The sequence below is a fragment of the Crotalus tigris genome, unplaced genomic scaffold (genome assembly GCF_016545835.1).
Source record: "Crotalus tigris isolate CLP2741 ecotype Arizona unplaced genomic scaffold, ASM1654583v1 scf7180000017588.1960692, whole genome shotgun sequence".
Classification (NCBI taxonomy): domain Eukaryota; kingdom Metazoa; phylum Chordata; class Lepidosauria; order Squamata; family Viperidae; genus Crotalus; species Crotalus tigris.
Window position 1 is genome coordinate 1,115,281 of NW_024096494.1, and position 19,563 is coordinate 1,134,843.

At 37.7% G+C, this 19,563-nt stretch overlaps 1 protein-coding gene across 5 annotated transcripts in view; it reads right to left on the reverse strand.

Moving 5' to 3' along the window:
* KIAA1549 (KIAA1549 ortholog) overlaps positions 1-19,563 on the reverse strand; it is a 126,732-nt gene that overhangs the window by 4,233 nt on the left and 102,936 nt on the right. For 2 of the 5 annotated variants that reach the window (XR_005559009.1, XM_039362331.1), the window contains exons 11-20: positions 18,032-18,234; positions 16,346-16,470; positions 15,251-15,265; positions 11,679-11,884; positions 9,502-9,725; positions 8,178-8,322; positions 5,854-6,159; positions 5,013-5,065; positions 4,518-4,666; positions 2,082-2,236 (exon numbers count right to left, since the gene is read on the reverse strand). Coding sequence is in view for 4 of the 5 variants with exons in the window: in XM_039362331.1 (XP_039218265.1) it covers positions 2,082-2,236; positions 4,518-4,666; positions 5,013-5,065; positions 5,854-6,159; positions 8,178-8,322; positions 9,502-9,725; positions 11,679-11,884; positions 15,251-15,265; positions 16,346-16,470; positions 18,032-18,234 (1,581 nt within the window). In the remaining variant the exon portion in view is untranslated. The remainder of the gene's footprint in view (positions 1-2,081; positions 2,237-4,517; positions 4,667-5,012; positions 5,066-5,853; positions 6,160-8,177; positions 8,323-9,501; positions 9,726-11,678; positions 11,885-15,250; positions 15,266-16,345; positions 16,471-18,031; positions 18,235-19,563) is intronic. The other 3 variants (XM_039362340.1, XM_039362350.1, XM_039362359.1) reach the window with 3 other exon arrangements.

The following is a 19,563-nucleotide window of genomic DNA, read 5'->3' on the forward strand; positions in this document are numbered from 1 at the left end:
GAGAGGGAGGAATTCATTGCTATCTTTCAGAGCACTATATAAATATATCAAGGCTAGGCAGAAGCAGTGGCTGAAGCCAGGCAATTCTTGGTGCTTTAGTTGTCTACTATACTGAAGGATAGAGCTACAGGGGCTGCGTTAATTTCCTAATTTGCTCGGCCTCCCTTAGGTGAAACGGAGAGTGAAACCCTTATCAACAATGCTGTAATAAAATTGAATAAACAATTAGGTCAGCTTCTGTACATAGAAAGGGGAAAATAAGTTTATCTTGTTCACTGACTTAGGTTGCCAAGTATTTTGGCCCTGATTCAGATCTAGTAGTAGGGATAAAACTGAAAACATTACCTTACATTACTGAAAGAAGGAAGCTGCTGAGATAACCACAGAAGAAAACATAACTTGCCAGGTTTAGAAAGGAAAGTAACAAGAGAAGGCCAAATGGATTTTACTGATGAATCCAAATATTCTGCACCAGCTAATTTCTTTCATTCTACACAAATTGACAAAAGACCTTGGACTCTGCTACTACATTGTCAATGAACCAAGTTTTGGTCTGTCTACTACCTAAGATCTCTTATTTCCTCACTGTTTGTCAAGGCACATGCCTCACCAACCTAGGCATCCTTATTTGCCCATTAATTTGGAAGATTTTTATTTTAGAGTTATATGGTATAGTAGCCTAGAGCATGAATTAAGGTGATGGGTCCAGAAAATTCAGTCTTTATTGTACTCAGTTTTCTGCCCACACAAACTATGTTAAACAAGTGTGTATATTTTTGTATATAATAGGCCTTGCAAATCCCCTTCCTACCCCTTCTTTGCATGACAGTATCATACAAGGTCGCACTGGATCAGTTAAATTCATATTTCTTCAGTGGTACATAGTATAAAATTGGCTAGAAGCTTACTTCAAAGCAGCAAAACTGGGAGCAACTGATCCTCCTCAATTATATCTGACTGACTGTCAGTAATACTGAGAATTTAAACTCTTCTATTTTTATTTGAGTCTTGCTGTTTCTTATTTCTTTAGTAAATCAAAAGTAAATTTTGACTCAGAGACTGAACGGAAGGAACAAAAATACCACTATTGCTGACAATAACATATTTCCGAATTACCTTCCTTTAATGAGGGAAGAATAAATTATAATATGTATAAAATGACTAGCTTACTATGGCAAACTCTGAAAAGAATTTATGGGAGAGAGAATCAATAGTTCTGCCTTTTATAAAGGACGGTGGTGTGACCGAAATTTCACTGCTCACAGAATGTTTAATCCTAATATTATTTCTGGATCAAGTAACTTTTGACAGTGCTTCAAAAATATATAAAACCTATTTGATTAGCGAAGACAACAGCTAAACAGAAAGGAGTACAAACACTACAGCAACCATGCCTCCATCATAACACCTTTAATGTGTTTGGAAACTACTGCCCTGGCTGGAGGTGAGGAACAGTCTTTGATGCAGGAGAGAGCAAGCGTGTAAGGAACATGAATGAGAGCTACCCCTACTATATAGGGAGGGATAAAGAAGAACTCATGATAATTCAAACATGCATGTCAATGAGAAAGCCATGCTCTAAAAACAGGATTTTGCACCAATGGAATTAGCTTGCAAAAATAAAACATCATAGAATGGCTTTTATTTTCTAATACTAAAAACCTCTTCAGTCTCATCTGAAGTCTTTCCAATGACAGAAGTTCACAGTACTCTTATCACACCAACCAGGTGATTTGGCCCTTTTTTCAAGTGGGTGGGAGGTCTGACAGAGCCAGTGGTTTCAGGAAGTTCAGAGGAGCCATTCTCACTGAGAGCAGAAGGGGAAGAGGAAAGCCTGAGCTCCCTTAGATGCTGCAGGGCTGGCTGGTGCCAATCAGAACAAATAACCTGGCATAAAGGATGAGAGCTAAGACGGAGTAAGAGAAGGACAAAAAAAAAAAAAAAGCAGAGATTTAAGGGCTGAAATATGAAAAAGAGAAAAGCAGCAGCTAAAAAAAAATTAGAGAAGCAACTAAAAAAATCGAATTAAGGAAACACAAGACTGCTTCAGAAACTATTCAAACACGAAGCACAGTACTCACTGCTTCTCTCCTAGCAAATTCATCCTCTCCACGGTATGGGGGCCACCCTTGTTCCCCTGGCTGGCCAAGCCCTGCTCTGCCTGAGGGTATCTCCATTGGTTGACCTCCGATCCTGCTAGCAATTCCCACCTGAGTGAGGTGCTGTATCTGAGAACCTTAAAAGCAAATATTGTTTTGTTTTCATCTTACCATGCCACATCAGAAGAGTGAGGGGCAAACAATCTGAGAAACAGGGATTGGGGAGATAAGACATAACCAAAGAAATGGGGCCCAGGGGAAAAAAAGAGAGATAAAGTCCAGACTTTGTTCAATTAACTTTTTGGAAAGACTGACAAAATTAGGATAAATTAAAAAAAAAAATCTGCGTGCATGCAAATTTTTCAGTGTGTTCTTTTCCAAGTGGAGGGTATTTTCTGTATGATTTTTTTTTTAAAAAAAGGATCATGCTGAAGGCAAACGTGGTAGAGCAGAGAAGAGGGGAAGAGAAAGGGTCAGAAAGACAACACTTCTGACCTATCAAATATTTAGTCATCACTAATGTGCAGTTTAAGAGAACGTACTTCATGCTAGTAATTTGCCTTCAATACAAGAAAATATTTGCTTAGTTTAGGATACTCAGCTGCACAGTCAAAGCAGAATCCACCTTTTGGAGAATAGCTTTCATATCTGTGGTCCATATGTGAATGGAAGATGGGGCTGAGATTAAAGCAGCCTTTACCCTTTAAACCCCACACAAATGAGGAAATAATGCCACTTAATATTTTGAGCAGTGCTATTACAGCTTTAAATCTCTGCTTTTTAAAAACCACCCCAAAAGCAACCAAAAAATCCCCCAAACTAAAATGTTTGGCTTTGCTTATTTGAAGGAGCTCTGAAGGATGAAAATGAGCTGTCTGTGCATGGCCAACTCTGTTAGAAAAGATTATTGCAACTCTCTTCGTTGCTTTTAGCGACTCTCTCCTGGAATAAGGAATACTGACTTGAACAAGCCTGAAGTCCTGAGTTCTTTCTAGTGCTAATTTTATACAAACGATACCCAGTGATATTAATTAGATAATGCACAGACATTTTGCTCTGTTTACTTTTGAAAACATACTCAGATCATAACCTGGAAAGTTTTTGTATATTCTAAAGCAGTGTTTCTCAATCTTAGTAGCTTTAAGATGTATGGACTCAGATTCCAGGAATTCCCCAGCCAACATGCTAGGATTGAGAAATGCTACAGGTAGTCCTCAACTTACAACCACAATTGAGTCCAAACTTTATGTTGCTAAGCTGGACACTTGTTAAGTGAGTTCTGTCCCATTTTACGACCTTTCTTGCCACAGTTGTTAAGTGAATCTGGATTCCCCATTGACTTTGCTTATCAGAAAGTCGCAAAAGGTGATCACATGACCCCGAGACACTGAAACCGTTGTAAATATGAACCAGTTGCCGAGCATCCGAATTTTGATCACGTGACCATGGGGATGCTGCAATGGTCAAAAGTGTGAAAAACCATCATGAATTATTTTTTCAGTGATGTAACTTTGAACAGTCACTAAATGAACGGTTGTAAGTCGAGGACTACTTGTATTTTGAAAGGGAAAAAAAAACAAATGAACAAGGGCTTATAGCCATGCATGCTGCTTTTCATAGATATGATGCCATATCATCATTTTTATATGTATGTATAAAATATGCCCTCATCTGGAAAGCAAATCTAACATTTTTCACTTGGTCTGGCTTCTGATAGATAAGAGAGAAGTCACCACTCTTTATCTGTCAGAAATGGCAGTTGAAGTACTTAGTTGAAGTACTTAGTTCCTGAGGCAACCTTTTCATCTCCTCATGTAATAAATCAAAACACACTCTGGAAGGGTGCACAAGCTAACTCTATCTCTAAGTGCATTATTGTCATATTTCCTGGTGTTTCTGAAGGAAGGAAATGTCACAATTCTTACCATAGAAGAGAGAAATTGTATCATACCCTTTGCCCCAAGCTAATGGTTAAAGTCTTTTTGTACTTTTTACAATTGTCTTCATACTAAGAAGTCTCTTGAGAGAATATGGATGAAGCATAATCTCTAACATTTGGAATTATAAATGTTCTTGAATCTTTTATTGCTTTCTCTTCAACATCTTTATTATATGCAAACCACAGATTTATACATACAGTACATTGGAAATGCGCTATTGAGTTGGATTAAAAAAAAGTAGATCCATCCCTCAAACATGGGTGGTTTTCAAATAGAGGCTTAATGGAATTGTTTTGCTGGGTGTGCAACATTTGTGTATTTGACCATCCAGATCCTCCCCAGGTTCAAGCACACACAATTTACTGAGCTAAGGTGAGTGGGGGACAAATTGTGTCTCTTCTTGATATTCTAAGTTTAGGGTCTTAGCCATCAGAATTGTGGCTGATTTGTAGGAGATCAGGCTCTTTGTAATCATTACCTGCAGTGCTTCCAACTGGTCGTGGCCGTGCCACTGATGGCAATTCCTCTGGATAGATGCCTCGAGTGGAATATTGGACATCTGATGGCTGCGAGTCTGGGTGCATTAATTCAACAGGTGGAAGAAACCCTGATCCAAGGTTTTGCCTGCTAGTAGAAAAACAATGAAATATATTCCTGCATCCATCCATCCCTCCATTCATAAATACTGCTTCAGTCTTACTGACTCTAAGTAGTTATCTATCCATGCATTTACAAGATACATTTCTGTACATATGTCTCAGTTCATCATTAGAAAGATAAAGAAATGCATCAAAGCACATGCTAACTAGATATTAGAAGAATGAGAAAGGACCAAATTATGACAGTGGAGGTCTCTGTCTTATAATATCTACCCAGCTTGCAATTTGGTTCAAAATAAGGAAGAGGTATTTACCGTTCTTAGAAAAAGAAATAATTCTTCTGCAAATACACAGATCAAATAACTAGCAAATACCTCTGCAACAGGCCTGGAGCTGAGGGAGGAGTCATCCCAAAATCCATGTATCTCTGAAAAAAGACAATAAGTCAGGAAAAAAGAGCCATGACTATATCTTCTAAAATAATCAGGGCATAGTAAAATAGAACTCAAAAGGAAAAATTAAGAGTGTAAAATATTTCCATTGAATACTTTAAGTTAAGAAAACTTTTACCAAATCAAAAAATTGGTCAGCATGTTGTAGGAGCAAATTAAAAGACCTATTACAGCAGAAGTGGGGAACTATGGCCCCTTTATAACTTGTGGACTTCAACTCCCAGAATTCCTGAGTGAGCATGGCTGGCACAGGAACTGTGGGAGTTGAAGTCCACAAGTCATAAGAGGGCCATAGTTCCCCACCCTGTATTACAGAAAAGTTAGTCATATTCAGAAAATGGCAAAGAAAAGACAACAGTATTATATAAATAAAATACAAGAAAACAATAATGGGTTAAAAAAGAAAAGCTTTTTGATAAGCATATTTTCAAAAATTTAAATACTAACAATTAAAGCATAAATGCAGATGCCCTTGAATTCAATTTCTGATCATCATTCAGTTTTCTCCTAATAGTAAATAAGTAATGTTGCTTTTTATTTTTTTAACTTACAGCCTGGCAATTTCCTGGATGTCTCCCATCCAGTTACTAATGAGACCCAACTTTATTTAACTTCCAAGCTCTGACACAATTGGACAGATGCTGAGAAGCAGAAAATGTAGGATACCTTTAAGAAGAAGAAGGGAAAAAAAATCTTGAGGACAGAAGGAACTATTCTTTCTCACAAGGGAGCTCTTGAGATGAGCATCAATGAGACTACTAACTGTGTGAGCCTGGCTGTAGGGTGACCCCCATTGACTGCTGGGGGTCTCTCTTGGAGCCCGAACAGGAGTGCTTGTTGACTGTCCTCCTGACCCTCCAGGATGGGTGATGGCAGCAGAATTAGATGCTTGAGTACTGGGAGCCACCAGGGCAAAAGCATCATCCAGCAGAGAATGCATTGTTTGCCGGGCCTCTTCAATAGATGGCTGAGGAGGGACGTATTGGACAGCATGAGTAGGTAGGCCTGAATATTTTCCCAGTTCAGTTGAAGAAGGTGTCTGGGGATCTGCAGGAAGGTCAGGATCAGACTGAAAAAAAAGATGGAGGAATAAGAAAAAAACACATTAAATATTATTTGGGTGCAAGAATTATTTATAACTACATCTATGTGTCACATTGTGCAAACTTTATTGTGTGTATTCTGAGTATCATTAGCAGTATCTCCTTCTTCAGCGATGAGAGCTGATGACATGTCACATATTCTAAGAAACAGAGTACTTAAGATATCAGTGTAAGAGTGTATGTTAGCCATAACCTCTATCTCAACTACTCGGAAATGACATTTTTAGATTTTGCACATTACACAAACATTATTAATAAGATCTGCAGATAACTGAAATGCATGAATACCACATAGTATGAAAATCAAAGTAAGAATACTTCTAGTCTAGTACAAACAGGTTGAAGCTTTCTTCACTGAGCAATGAGCCATCCATTTCTCCTAATCTTCCCATGCAGTTTATGGGGAAGTAATGGTGATATAGAAGTCCTGGGATGAAAATGCATATGGCCAGAACTGTTTTGGGATTGTGAACTATTTAAATAGGGGAGGAAGGTGAAGGAAGACTACAGCAAAGCATTTTAAAAAGTTCCCTAGGACATTCTAATTAGCAAGCTTGCTGCATATGGGCTGAATAACATGAGAAGATAAATACAAGGTCTGAAAATTGTATTTGAAGAACACTCAGCTATGGTTCTTTAACAAGCTGAAGGGAAGTACCCAATGAGGTGGTACAGTGGTACAGTCATTTTTAGTAATAGTTTGACTAAACAAGGAAGAAGGAATAGTTATTAAATTTGCAGATCCTGCAAAAATATCCTAATACCCCAAAGTACCAAAATAAAATTCAAAGCAATCTTGATAGATTGGAGAAATTAGAAGAATAATGGAACAAATACAAAGTTATATATTAAGAAATCAGAATAAAAAATAAATTCTGAGTGCATCTTAGGTGTAAGTATATTTACTCATTTAGTATGGCTCTATTACTTTTATACTTCTCATCTGTTCCATTATCTTCTCTTATTGGTACCAGTAATATGATTATTACTACTTTGATATTATGATTATTATTACTTTGTTATTTTGTGTGTACACTGAGAGCTTATGTACCAGAGACAAATTCCTTTGTTTATCACACTAGACAATAAACTATTCTATTCTATTCTACTCTACTCTACTCTACTCTACTCTACTCTACTCTACTCTACTCTACTCTACTCTACTCTACTCTACTCTACTCTATTCACTATAGAATTTTAAAAAGTCAGTTGTAAACAGAATATATATCACAGAGTAGCAAATGACTTTTCCTTTAGGCTGAATCAATCAAGGTAGAATTCTAAATTTTAGGCTATATTTGTTCACTTCATTCTACAATGATTACATCCCACTGTAGGAGGAGAGCAATAATGGTCAGTGGTAGCTAACACTGGGAAGGATTCAGAAAAAAATGGACTAGTTAAGAGAAGGGCAACGAGTACGATTAGGGACTGGGAAGTTCTATTAAGAGAGATTAATGGCACTGGGAACTCTTAGCCTTGTGAAAAGATGAATGGGGAAGATATGATGGCACTCTTCAAATAGTTTGTCACCCAGAAAGCAGCCCAGACTTTATCACATGAGAAATGGGACAGGTCAGGAATAACTGATTTAAGCTACAAATTCCAAAACAAAGAATTGAAAGCTGTTACTCAGGACTTCCCCTTCACTGGAAATGGCAGCTAGGCAGATGTTGTAATTAAAATTTTTGCACTGATCAAAGGGTTGGACATTGTGACTTAGGCTTCCAAGTCTAAGATTCTAAGTAGACACCCTCCCCCCAGTGCATGAAATTCCTTTTCTTGAGTCCCTAGTTATGCCTTCCCTTCTAAGACAGAAAATAGATTTGAGATATATCTATAAATCGGGGGTCTTCAAATAACTGCGAAAAAACCAAGTTTACATTAACAATATTCACCATACAATCATGCAACATTTACATGCAAGTTGGCCATTACAATATATTATCATACATATATAGCCTTCTTAAAGATCTAAACGTACAATGTAGGCTGAGTTGTTGACACCCGGAGGCCTTTTATACGTCCCATCACTGTCCGTTGTGATCAGCCTGTCCTTGTCTGCATCCATTGGGCTTCCATTCATCTGATGTCTCCGACGCTGTTTTGGGGATCGTTTTGCCCGTGAACTAAAGAACAAAGAGCTTCTTTAAATGCCTTTAAATGTCTAAATTGTGTTTTTAATACCCTAAAACATTACTTCAAAGAGTTTGTAGCATGTGAAACATCTTTCATCTAAGCCTCTTCCAATTTTAAGGCAATCTATCTAAAGATGGTTTGTGCTGGAATTTTCATTCCTACCACTGCTTCCTGTTTTATAGGCTATATTTTATTGCTTTTGTTTTTGCAACTGCAGCAAAAGCTTTGGCAGATGGGTGGACATGAATTATATAATGGAATAAACATAAAATAAATAGCTAGTTTAATTGTGAAATGCTCTCACTTATCCAATTTCTCAAGGGAATCATCATCATCATCTGAAATCTGAATAAATAAACCAGAACACTCATTTAGTTTTCCATTTGATGGGCCTAGTTTAGATATTACTGTAAAATGAACCAAGTTTCTAAATACAGGCATGAATGCAAAACTGTTGGTGGTATCTTGGCAGGTGCTTACATTTTATTTACTTATTTTATATGGGCCACCGATTTGAGAAAACATTAATGTATTATTCATTTTAATCCGTTTATCCTGCCTCATCTCTAAAAGAGACCCCAAAGTAAGTATAGAATAAGAATAAACAAAGAGCAAGCATATTTAAGGTATGATGTATATTTTCAAAACTAACTTATTAAAATACACGGAAAACAAGGCCAGGGAAACAAATTACAATAGACAGCCCTATCAAACAGAATAGCATTGATCTGTTTCGAAAAACAAGAAGGTTCAGTACACAATGTTACACTTTTAAAGGGGCCTTGGCAGTAAATGCCAGCTTTTATTCACCAGAAAGAAAGGCACCTGAAACAGATCTCCCATTTGTACATCCCAGGGTACTATGGGAGAAGCCATGCTCAAGAAAACTGAAGACCCTGATAGATCTGGGAGGCATATTTCAAGAAAAGGAACACACAGCTGCCCTTTATTGTCCAGTATATTCTACTGCCTTAATTTCTTTTCTCCTTGTGCCTCCCCAAGTGAGAAATTTATAGATGAAACATGACCCAAAATGTTTTAACATTCTTAATATTTTCTTAATACTTTAGGAATCTGACATAAACTATTTTAACACATTTTCTTAATATTTTCAGGAATATAAACGTTTTCTAAATTAATGGGAACGAATTCCACTCTCTCCATCTTACCTCTTCCTGGGTTCTATGAAAACAGTTGGCATGTTGCCACTCGGGTCCAAGATTTTATCTATCTGCATCTGTGCCTTGCGGTACATCTGCTGCTGTTCTTTGGTATCGATGATAACCACGTCATCCACAATTGGGAATTCATAATGTCCTTTGCGCTTGGCACGTAGCCGGATCTTGTTACGGTGATGCTCAATCTCAGATTTATGCCTCAGAGCTGTCTGTATCTTTCAAGAAAATAAAATAGTGAGATGCGTTAAACCTCTTTTGGAACAGGATGCTTTTCCTCTGACATGATCAAAATGGATCAGACAGAAGAAGGAAAATACAAGAAGAAAATATAGAATGCTTGCCAGAATATAACTTCAGGTAGGAAAAAAAATCATGCCCTGTATGATTCATATAGCAAGGACAATCAGAAGAAGAGAGAGCCCAGCATATTACTAAAAGAGCATGACAAACAGCATGCAAATTGCATCTCCTGAAACCTGTCATACAAAGAACAAAGCAACAAAGAAATCAGAGAGAATCCGGGCTGTGGTAAAAGCTTAGGTAGCAAAGACTGTGCTTGTGTAAAGCTAAGAATTATCAGTCTGATAAGAATTGTGCTTGGGTTTATGTGGGAGAGTCTCTGTTTTGGACATCTCTGCTGATTACAGGTAATTCTCCTGCATTGCTGTCTGAGGAGTGACTACAGCAGAACCTCACTGGGAGAAGAGAAAAGGGAAGTAGTTAACTGTATAGAGAAACAACATTTATTTCTGTTGTTTCTTACTTTCATCTGCATTATTAAAATATTGATCTTGCTTCACAGAATCTGCTATTACAGGAATTAAAATCCACTTTCTCTCCTTCATTTAAGAATTTTCTAATGCATTTGAATTAGGGTGCCATTTGAGATATAATGGATATTGTCAAATATTTCAATATAATTATCTCACTCAGTGAGAGGAGGAGTATGTGAATATGTATTTGTGGACTCGTAGATTTAACAGATAAGTGTGACTATATGATTTTTTTTTCATACAGAACTTGTAAAAGATCCCCAGAGCACAATATCCTAGAAAAATGGAGGCAGTCTATATACAAGAAACTAAAGCAACAATCTTTCTGCACATGGGAAATCTAAAATGAATATATATATATATATATATTTCAGCTCCAGCCACAAGGCTAGGATTCATGCCTGGCTATTTTTTCAAAGAAACTACTGATGTTGAGAACAGGAGATATGTGGTGCCCTGTATTGCCAAATTATTTTTACATGTCTATGGAGATTCTCAGTCATCCAGGTTATAATTGTCTTTTTCAAGAGGCAACTGGACTTTGTTTGTTTTTCTTTGAAGACATTTCACTTCTCATCCATGAAGCTTCTTCAATTCTGACTGAATGGTGAAGAACTGCAAGGACTATAAATCCTTCCATTCTCTACCATTCGGTCAGAACTGAATAAGCTTCTTGGATGAGAAGCAAAATGTTTTCAAATCAGAGGAAGTCCAGTTGTTTCTTGAAAAAGCACCTTAGGGACAAGTTATTGTTACCTTTCCAGTTAACATTTTGGGCTCCTCCCCATTTCTTGAAGGAGCCACAATCATACATGACATAGCGCAGGGATAGGCAACCTTGGCTCTTTTATACTTGTGGACTTCAATCCCAGAATTCCTGAACCAGCCTTTCTGACTCAGGAATTCTGGGAGTTGAAGTCCACAAGTCATAAAAGAGCCAAGGTTGCCTACCCCTGACATAGTACATCAAAATGAGGTTAACTTTACTTTATAGAGCAAAATTAAGAAAAGCCACAGGAGACACCTGAATAGCTAGGCTTGACACAGGGTTGCCTAGGAGCACAGTCCTAAATATATATCATGACCTTCCCCCAAAGAATCCTGAGATTTATGGTTTGGTAAAAGTGGCAGAGGACTCACTGAAGGTCACTCTCCTCCTGTCAAGGGATGCAAGACAGAATAGATACAAGAAGGGAGCCTTCTCAGTTGGGGCCTCATTTATGAAATGTGTTTTCCAGAGAGAAGACCTGATGTCCACTTAATTTTTTTTTAGTTCTAAACAAAATATCTCCCTTCTTCCAGGTATTTTTATAATTTTGAGTTTGCTTCATTTTAAACAGACTCTTCTTGTGAGATGTTTGCTATGAAAGGGGAGGCTATGAAAGACGAGAGTACCTCCTTATTAATTTTGTTGGTTTCCGCAACTCGGTCAGAAAGTGGTTGGTTTTGTGCTGCAGGCACTGTGATAGGCTGCATAGCAATCAGTTGGATCTTGCTGGGGACTCTTCTACTGATTTCAGAGGATCGTGTCATTCGGTCTACATGCTCAAAGATAGAAGCTGAAGATTGCTGCTCTGTTCCATTAGTGATCTGTGGAGGGCCTGGGTTATAAATACAAATATAAAAAGGGAAAATATATTAGTTTAATAATCATAGTCAAATCACAAGGCACGTGACATTTACAAAACACTCTGGGCCAAAAAGCAAGTAATTATTTGAATAATGTAATACTAGACAAACCATGCCCTGTTAGGTCATTGTTTCATAGATATTTCCTTTCCTAAACAGAAAAACAGAATGATCACATTTGGCAAAAAAGCAGCAGGAGCAGTGACTTCTAATCTCTTGCCAGCTTCCCCACTGAGTTTTCTTGGTAGTGAGCATCAGAAACCTTCCTTCCTTCCTTCCTTCCTTCCTTACTTCCTTCCTTCCTTCCTTCCTTCCTTCCTTCCTTCCTTCCTTCTTCCCCATTTACTTTGCTTGTGGAAGTTTGCAGGGAGAAAGTCAATGGGGAAGCCAGCAGGAAGTTTTAAGTCCAAGACCAACAAGCAGGTAAGTGTCTGCTGCTGGGTAAGGAAGGGTGTCAGGGGCTATGTGAGGGTGTGGGTCATGAACAGTATGTGAGGGAACATGAGAGAGTATTGGAGGCTGCACAAGTAGGCAGTGAGGATAGGAAGGGTTCCCAGAGATGCATGATAGATGCTGTGCCACTGGGGTGCTGGACTTCAGAACTCTGAGGACTGGTTTAACCACTGTTTGTTAAGCACTGCTGTAACTTGAAATGGTCACTGACTGACTGGCTGTAAGTCAAGGACTATCTGTATATCCCAGACTACATGTTAGGATAAAAGTGATGGGATTCGTAACCCATTGCAATGCAAACTGATACTGTGGGATGTTCTTTCAATAATCTGTTTGGCCGATTTGTCATTTTATGAACTGAGCTGAGCTGAGCTTAGCTGGAGACTTGGAAGGACCCCGATTCCTTTGGGGTAGAGGGGACTGAATGGAAAGAGCCCATTCTCTCTATTACCTACAACAAAAGAAACCATTCACAAACATATGCCAGTTTGCTGAGATTAGTGGCAAATATAATTACTTCTACTCTAATAACCATAGTACTATTTATTTTTTTATCCATAGCAGGGTAATAAGAATTAAAATTGTAGTCAAGCATATGGGGAATCTATAGGAACCATGCTAAAACTAGTGGTTTGAATTTTCATTTAAGGGCTGATGTCAGCCTTCAAAAACAGACAAGATTAGGAAATGAAAGCCATGTAAGTCAGTATCCCTTTCATTATAAAAATATAATAACAGAATCTTGCAAGTCTGATTGCACCCCTCCCCCCATCTTCATGAAAACTAGGGACAGTCTTGTCTGAGAAGTTTACTCAGGGTACAGTTCTGCCCCTTTGATCTGACCATTGTACTGGTAGCAGATCTTCCTACTGTTCCTCAAGAACATTCCCTTGGCCCGAAAATGAAAAAAAAAAATCCCATTTGTAGTTCACCTAAGCTTTTATCCAAAATATTCCTGATTTAGACAGTGAACTTTAAGACAGAGTTTGGGGACATACATATGATCATAAAGCCACTTGTTGAGCCTGGAAGAACATTCCTTGTATTCCTAAATGAGATGTGCAATTAATATTGCAATGCAATGAACAACACTTCCCTCATCTCTCCCTCTCTCCCTCCCTCCCTCCCTCTCTCTCTCTCTCTCTCTCTCTCTCTCTCTCTCTCTCTCTCTCTCTCTCTCTCTCTGTCTCTCTCAGCAATGTTCTCTTATATTATGTAACAAAACAAATGCCAGAGGTGGTAGTCAATTTACAAGATAAATATCAAGTTGATGTATCCATACAAGTTTGATTAACTGTATTCAAAATGCCTCCCCAAGCCAAAATTAGTTTTTGTATTGCTTTCCTAGAATTATAAGATTTCGCCAGTAAAAGCCACATGAATTTTCTAGTAATACTTGGCCATACTGAGAAGATGTCAAAAGAAGATTTAAAAAGTATGAGATAGCAAGCCATCTCAGTAAAATACGAGACCATGGCTTTACTATGGAAAGGAACATTCTATACATAGCCTCTAACTTTCACTTTTAGAAATGGTCACAAAGCCAGAAACGTAACTTTCGCTTTTAACAAACCACAGAAGCATGATGTCTTATGTTACATTTGATTAAAATAAACCTACCGTACTTTTTATTACACTTTATGAAGCTGAATTATTTAAAAACAACAGAATTTAAACTAGTCATAGTTTAGGGTTCAGCTGAATATAGAACCAAATGTTTCCAATTTTCACTTTGCAGTTCAATCAAGGAGGAGGAGAAAAAGGACCCTTTTAAGTTACGGTTTCACTTTATATCCGAAAGAAGGTTTTATGTACAACCCTTCAATGGCTGGCTGAAGGGAAGCAATAAAGATTATTGTCAAAAGATGAATACAATTTTAACAGTAATAAGAACATCTGGTAATGTACAGAAACTCAGGATTAAGGTTTTGTCTCCCATGATAATGGAAAGCTAGATCCTGATACAAACTTCTGTTTTACAAATAAAAGCTTCTATTCAGGCAACTATTATCCATAAATCTGTAGCCTCACAGAAGTCACCCGAAGCTCTCTAAGAATCTTTTTCAATCCACCGCACATAAAATGCAGAGGGAGAAAGCTTATGCACAGCCACCTGTTTGAGATCAAACCACATGTGTGCACAAATAAAGCCACAGCAAATACTTTTCTTTAGGAATATACGTTGAAAATGTCCAGGACAAGGATGGGCATTTTTTTAATTTTGGGAAGGAGTTTAAACAAACAACTGGATAAATCAAAGCCTAAAATGGATGGGGCCATCTGTTCCCTCTTTCCAACATTTCCCTTTTCTTCTTTCAGACATGGTTTCTTGATAGTCTCCTCTTTTTCTCTTGGGAAGTTGTCTTGGTTGTTGGCCTTAGGCCTACAGATAGCTTAATCCTGCTAAATTGTGCAGGGGTGCTCACAGAAAAAGAATTTACAGAGATGACCTCTCTAACTACCTTGCATTTTTAAATTCCTCCATTAGCAAAGCATCATGCAATAATATGCTGATGAGCCAACAGACTTATTCATTCAGTGTAACATTTTTTCATATCAATATACGCCAGTGGTTCTCAACCTGAGGGTCGGGACCCCATTTGGGATTGAACGACCATTTCACGGGGGTCGCCAAACAAGGCTGTCCGCCATTTTTTTCCCTTTTCTTTGGCCATGCCCCTGGCACCCGGTGATGTATAAGTGGTTGGGGGTCACCACAACATGGGGAACTGTATTATGGGGTCGCGGCATTAGAAAAGTTGAGAACCACTGATATACGCAGTAAAGACACCTAAATGAAATCTATTATATTTACTTCTATAAAGACCCTCTCATTCCATGTTTAAATTTGCTAGGTCCAGCTTCATATTCTTTTTGAAACTTACCCACTCTGTTTAGTCCTGATAGCATCCAGAGAAAATAAAACAAAGGGAATCATTATAATTCACCAAATCATGATAGGAAAGCCATATCTTACTGAGAAGGTTTCTAAGTCAGCAGTTAATACAAGGGAATTATTTCTACAGTTTGACCAAGGACATACCACAACCATTCTGAGATAATTTGGATGTACAGCTAGTCTTCAACTTACAACCATAATTGGGACCAGAATTTCCACTCTTAAGTAAGGCAGTTGTTAAGTGAGTAATGCCTGTTTTTATGACCTTTTTGTCAGGGTTAATTGAATCACTGTAGTTGTTAGCTTAATCATGCAGTCTCAAGCAAATTTGGTTTCCTGCACCAACTTGCTTGTTGAAAGCCATCTGGGAAAGTTGCAAATGGTGATCACATGACCTCATGACACTGCAGTCATCTGTAAGTACATACTGATTGTCAAGTGTTCAACTTTTGATCACACAACCATAGGGATGCTACAAACGTTGTTAACGTTAACTGCAAATACCAATTGTAAGTCATTTTTTTTCAGTGTTGTTGTAACTTTGAATGGTTGTTAAATGAAATGGTTGTAACTTAATGACTAGCTGAATGTCTTATGTTCTAAGAGCAAGTACCACATGTGGTCTTGAAGGTCTAGGGCAGACCTTGGACAGAATACTATATGCTTGCATAATCACCATTATAATATTCCCATTTATTTGCATAAATAAATACAGGGCTTCTTAATTGTCAACAAAATTAGCCAAGGAATGAAAAGGATTCAAATTTACAGAAAACTAGTATCTTTGGTCTATTTGGTTCAGGTGGAACCATGGCTAAAATTAACTTGTATAGCATAGCCAGAACAGAAAAAAAATTGGACAAAGTCAAATACAAAAGCATCGGTTGAACACTTTGGTGTTTACAATCAATGCAAAAACAACAAAAATAAAAATAGGTGCCTATCAATGTATTTTGCAAATGATGGTCAGGAGAAATATCAATCTGTTTTCAATATTTATAGCACATTTTTATGATTTATGAATAGGTATTTATATAAATTATTTCAATGTTACATAAAAGTATAACAACATGTAACTTACCAGATTTGCTAACTCTATGAGATTTCACGTCATTGGCAGCTGTTTGAGGTCTTGCAGTCTCATCCCCTGTTTCTCGGCCACTCGAGTGCTCACTCACTGTGGAATCAGCATCAGAAGGGGAAACTCTGTATATACCAAAACAATATTATTATTAAATGGTATATTTCATGTTTATACTATATAATAAACAAGAGAGTAGGTTATATAAGGTTGCTAAAGACTGTAGATTTTAATTAATGCTTCATTTCATCCACAGTAATGCATTATTATATGCTTTCAAATAAAGTCCAAGAAAGAGAAGGAGAGAGAGAGAGATTTGTGCCTTTGAATCACTCCTGTAGATTTTCCGGACAAGTCTCTGCGGTATTCTTGAAGATTTTGGGGATGGTTTGCTACTAGCCCAAGGTTACCCTTTTGACATCATGCCTAAAACAGGGCTAGAATCCTAGGTCTTCCAGTTTCTAGCCTGATGTCTTCACCACTACACCAAACTAGATCTCTCTGACTTAAGTAAAGAGATGTGTAAAACTAACACATTTCTTTCTCCTTTAAATAAATCTCTTTTCCTTTACCCATTAACATGCATGATTCACTATATGGGTGGCAGTAGATTCCAGACAAACCAAGTGCTGCATACATCAGTTGAAAGGGAGATTCTGCAGAGCACAATGGTATGAATGAAGCAATCCTCTTTAAAGTATTAAAGTACCTGGGTCTTTTAGAAGTCTCGACACAGCTGTTTTAGAAGCTTCCTTGGCCATGTGCACACATGCATGGACAATACTTTTCTGGGCCTCCCAAAGAACAAGGTTTAATGCTTTTTACAAAACCACTAAGGGCTTTCTCTGTGTCAATACACTTTCAAATGCCCCTTTCAAATGCTTTGAATGGCTTTGCAAAAAGTACTGTTCCATGTAGGAGGATGAGATAGATTCATGGCAAAAATAACTAATTGTCATTTTAATGTATGTTGTAGTTTAATATTACTTTTGCTATATTTTTGTTCTTACCCTTTTAAAACTGATGTAATATTTGTTCTACTCTTTTGTTTTTTAATCCATAAGAATAACTGCATTTGGGGGTAATGATTACTTTCAAGGTTCTTATTTTCATTTTTTAAGTTTCCATTTGGGGATATGTGCTAAAAAAATAATTTACATAATAGAGCCTCCACTTTCAGTGAAGGTCAAACACCAAATGCAGGGTAATGTGCTTTCAAGCTCAAAGAACCACATGCTAAAAGGATCTCCATATACAATGCAGAGAAGTCAGCAGGATTAGTCATTAAGCAGTGGAATGAAGAAGTGTGTACACTTCTCTTTAATTACAAAGGAAGGACTGTAGCGACCATGGCTATTTTGGATAATTATGGAATCTTTCTACACATTAGGAGGTAATCACATTGGAGAAGGCTGTTGAACCAGCTGGAAACTTTAGAAAGTTTAGGTACATGAGGACATCAGATGAGAATCTAATACCACAAAGCCATGTCCTCTGTGTAGCCTGAAAAAAATCCACAAAATTTGGAACCAGCAGGCGAGCCTAGGAAGCAAATCTTTGTGGGCTTATATATATATATATACGTTTCTAAGGAAAAACTATTCAAACTGAGAAAGAAACTTCAAAGAATAAAATACATCCTCCACTTTAAAATGTGCTGAGCAATTTCTCATCCTCTGAACTGACCTCCCTCTATGCCGGACATTCTTGGAAGGCTTTGAAGATAACTTGGTCTTGGGGCTTGGCAGGCCGCCATTTTCAGAAGGTGTGGTATCTTTAATTGGTCCTGGCAGAGGAGTTGGTTCATGTATGATCAGGATGTCATCTTTGTTATGCTGGCCTAAATGCTGCTTTGCAAAATCAAAGCCTTTTACACTAGGAGCTTGTAGCTAAAGTGCAAAAAAAGGAAGAAAAAATGAATATTATTAAGACAAAAAAATTAGCACTCCCAAAGTTACACTGTAAGTATGCAAGCTAAAATTTGGTCAATGAATCGAAAGATCTGCAGAGTAATAGAATAATAAGTAAAATGAACAGAAATGTGTGCATTCCTTGGAAAGTAAAATAATGATCCTACTAAGGAGAGTCTGAAGCAGCTCAATGATATGCTCAGTTTGAATTTAGGTCACAGAAAATTGAAAATTCACTATGACTGCTTCTCAACCAACAGCTTTTTGAGGATATTTAATTGTCTAGAAATATCCTGGAAGCAAAGTCATAATGAAATGACATAAACTAGAGCTATGATCAAAGCTTTCCCCAGCTTGATGCTTCCAGAGTTATGGTACTTTTCCTGGGAACTGTAATCTAGAGTTTCTGGAGAGCATCAATTTTAGGAAAGACATTTCATGGGGAAAAAAAGACTGAAATGGATGATCTTTAAAGGTCAAATTGTAGTGAAAGATGAAGCAGATTCAGTTTCAGTGAAATTCTCGCTAAATGTGAATATTGTGTTCCTGAATGTAGACCCTCTTGTAGGAAATGACAGGCTGAGCCCAAGGGAGGGGTCCGGCTCATCATCAGTCTTGAGTCCCTTTGCACCAAGAGATCTAAGTCCAGCCCTCCTTGAATTCCACTGAATCTCATCTACCACCAATTTGCTTTGACTATTAGTAGTTCAGATTCTTGTAAAGAACATTAGCATGCAATATACCTGCAATCATTTGAACCTCCTTGCTTCCTGATTTATTGTGCCTAACACTTCTTGTTTAGTTACTTCTTGCTTTTGTAGCCCTCCATTCACTCATACCATTTTTTCCTATACTAACTGTTATGTCCTGAGCCTTGCAAGCAGGCTCGGGGCATTGCAGGCGGTTCCGGGCAGGTGCAAGCTGCCCGGGACCAGACAGGCTGTCGCCAGTACGTGTGCGCATGCGCGGGTGCTGGAGTGCCAAAAGTAGCAGATTGACCCGGGAAAGGCCTATAAAAGGAGGCCGAGAATTTTGGGCATTGCCGCCATATTCCAATGTAAGCTGAACTGAAGAATAAAGGTTTCCTGAGAACTACAACTGTTTCTCGTGTCTTACCATTTTGCGACGGACTCAACACTAACAAAATTCATTTTTTTTCTAAGAGGAGTTAAGGTTCCCCAAAACATAGCAATGTAAATAAACACATAGAATGCTCAGTTTAAAAGTTTTATTTGTTTTTCAAAAAACACACACAATATTTGTTTCTCAGCTAAGCAAAACTATAATCGAATGGCTGTTATTGAGTAA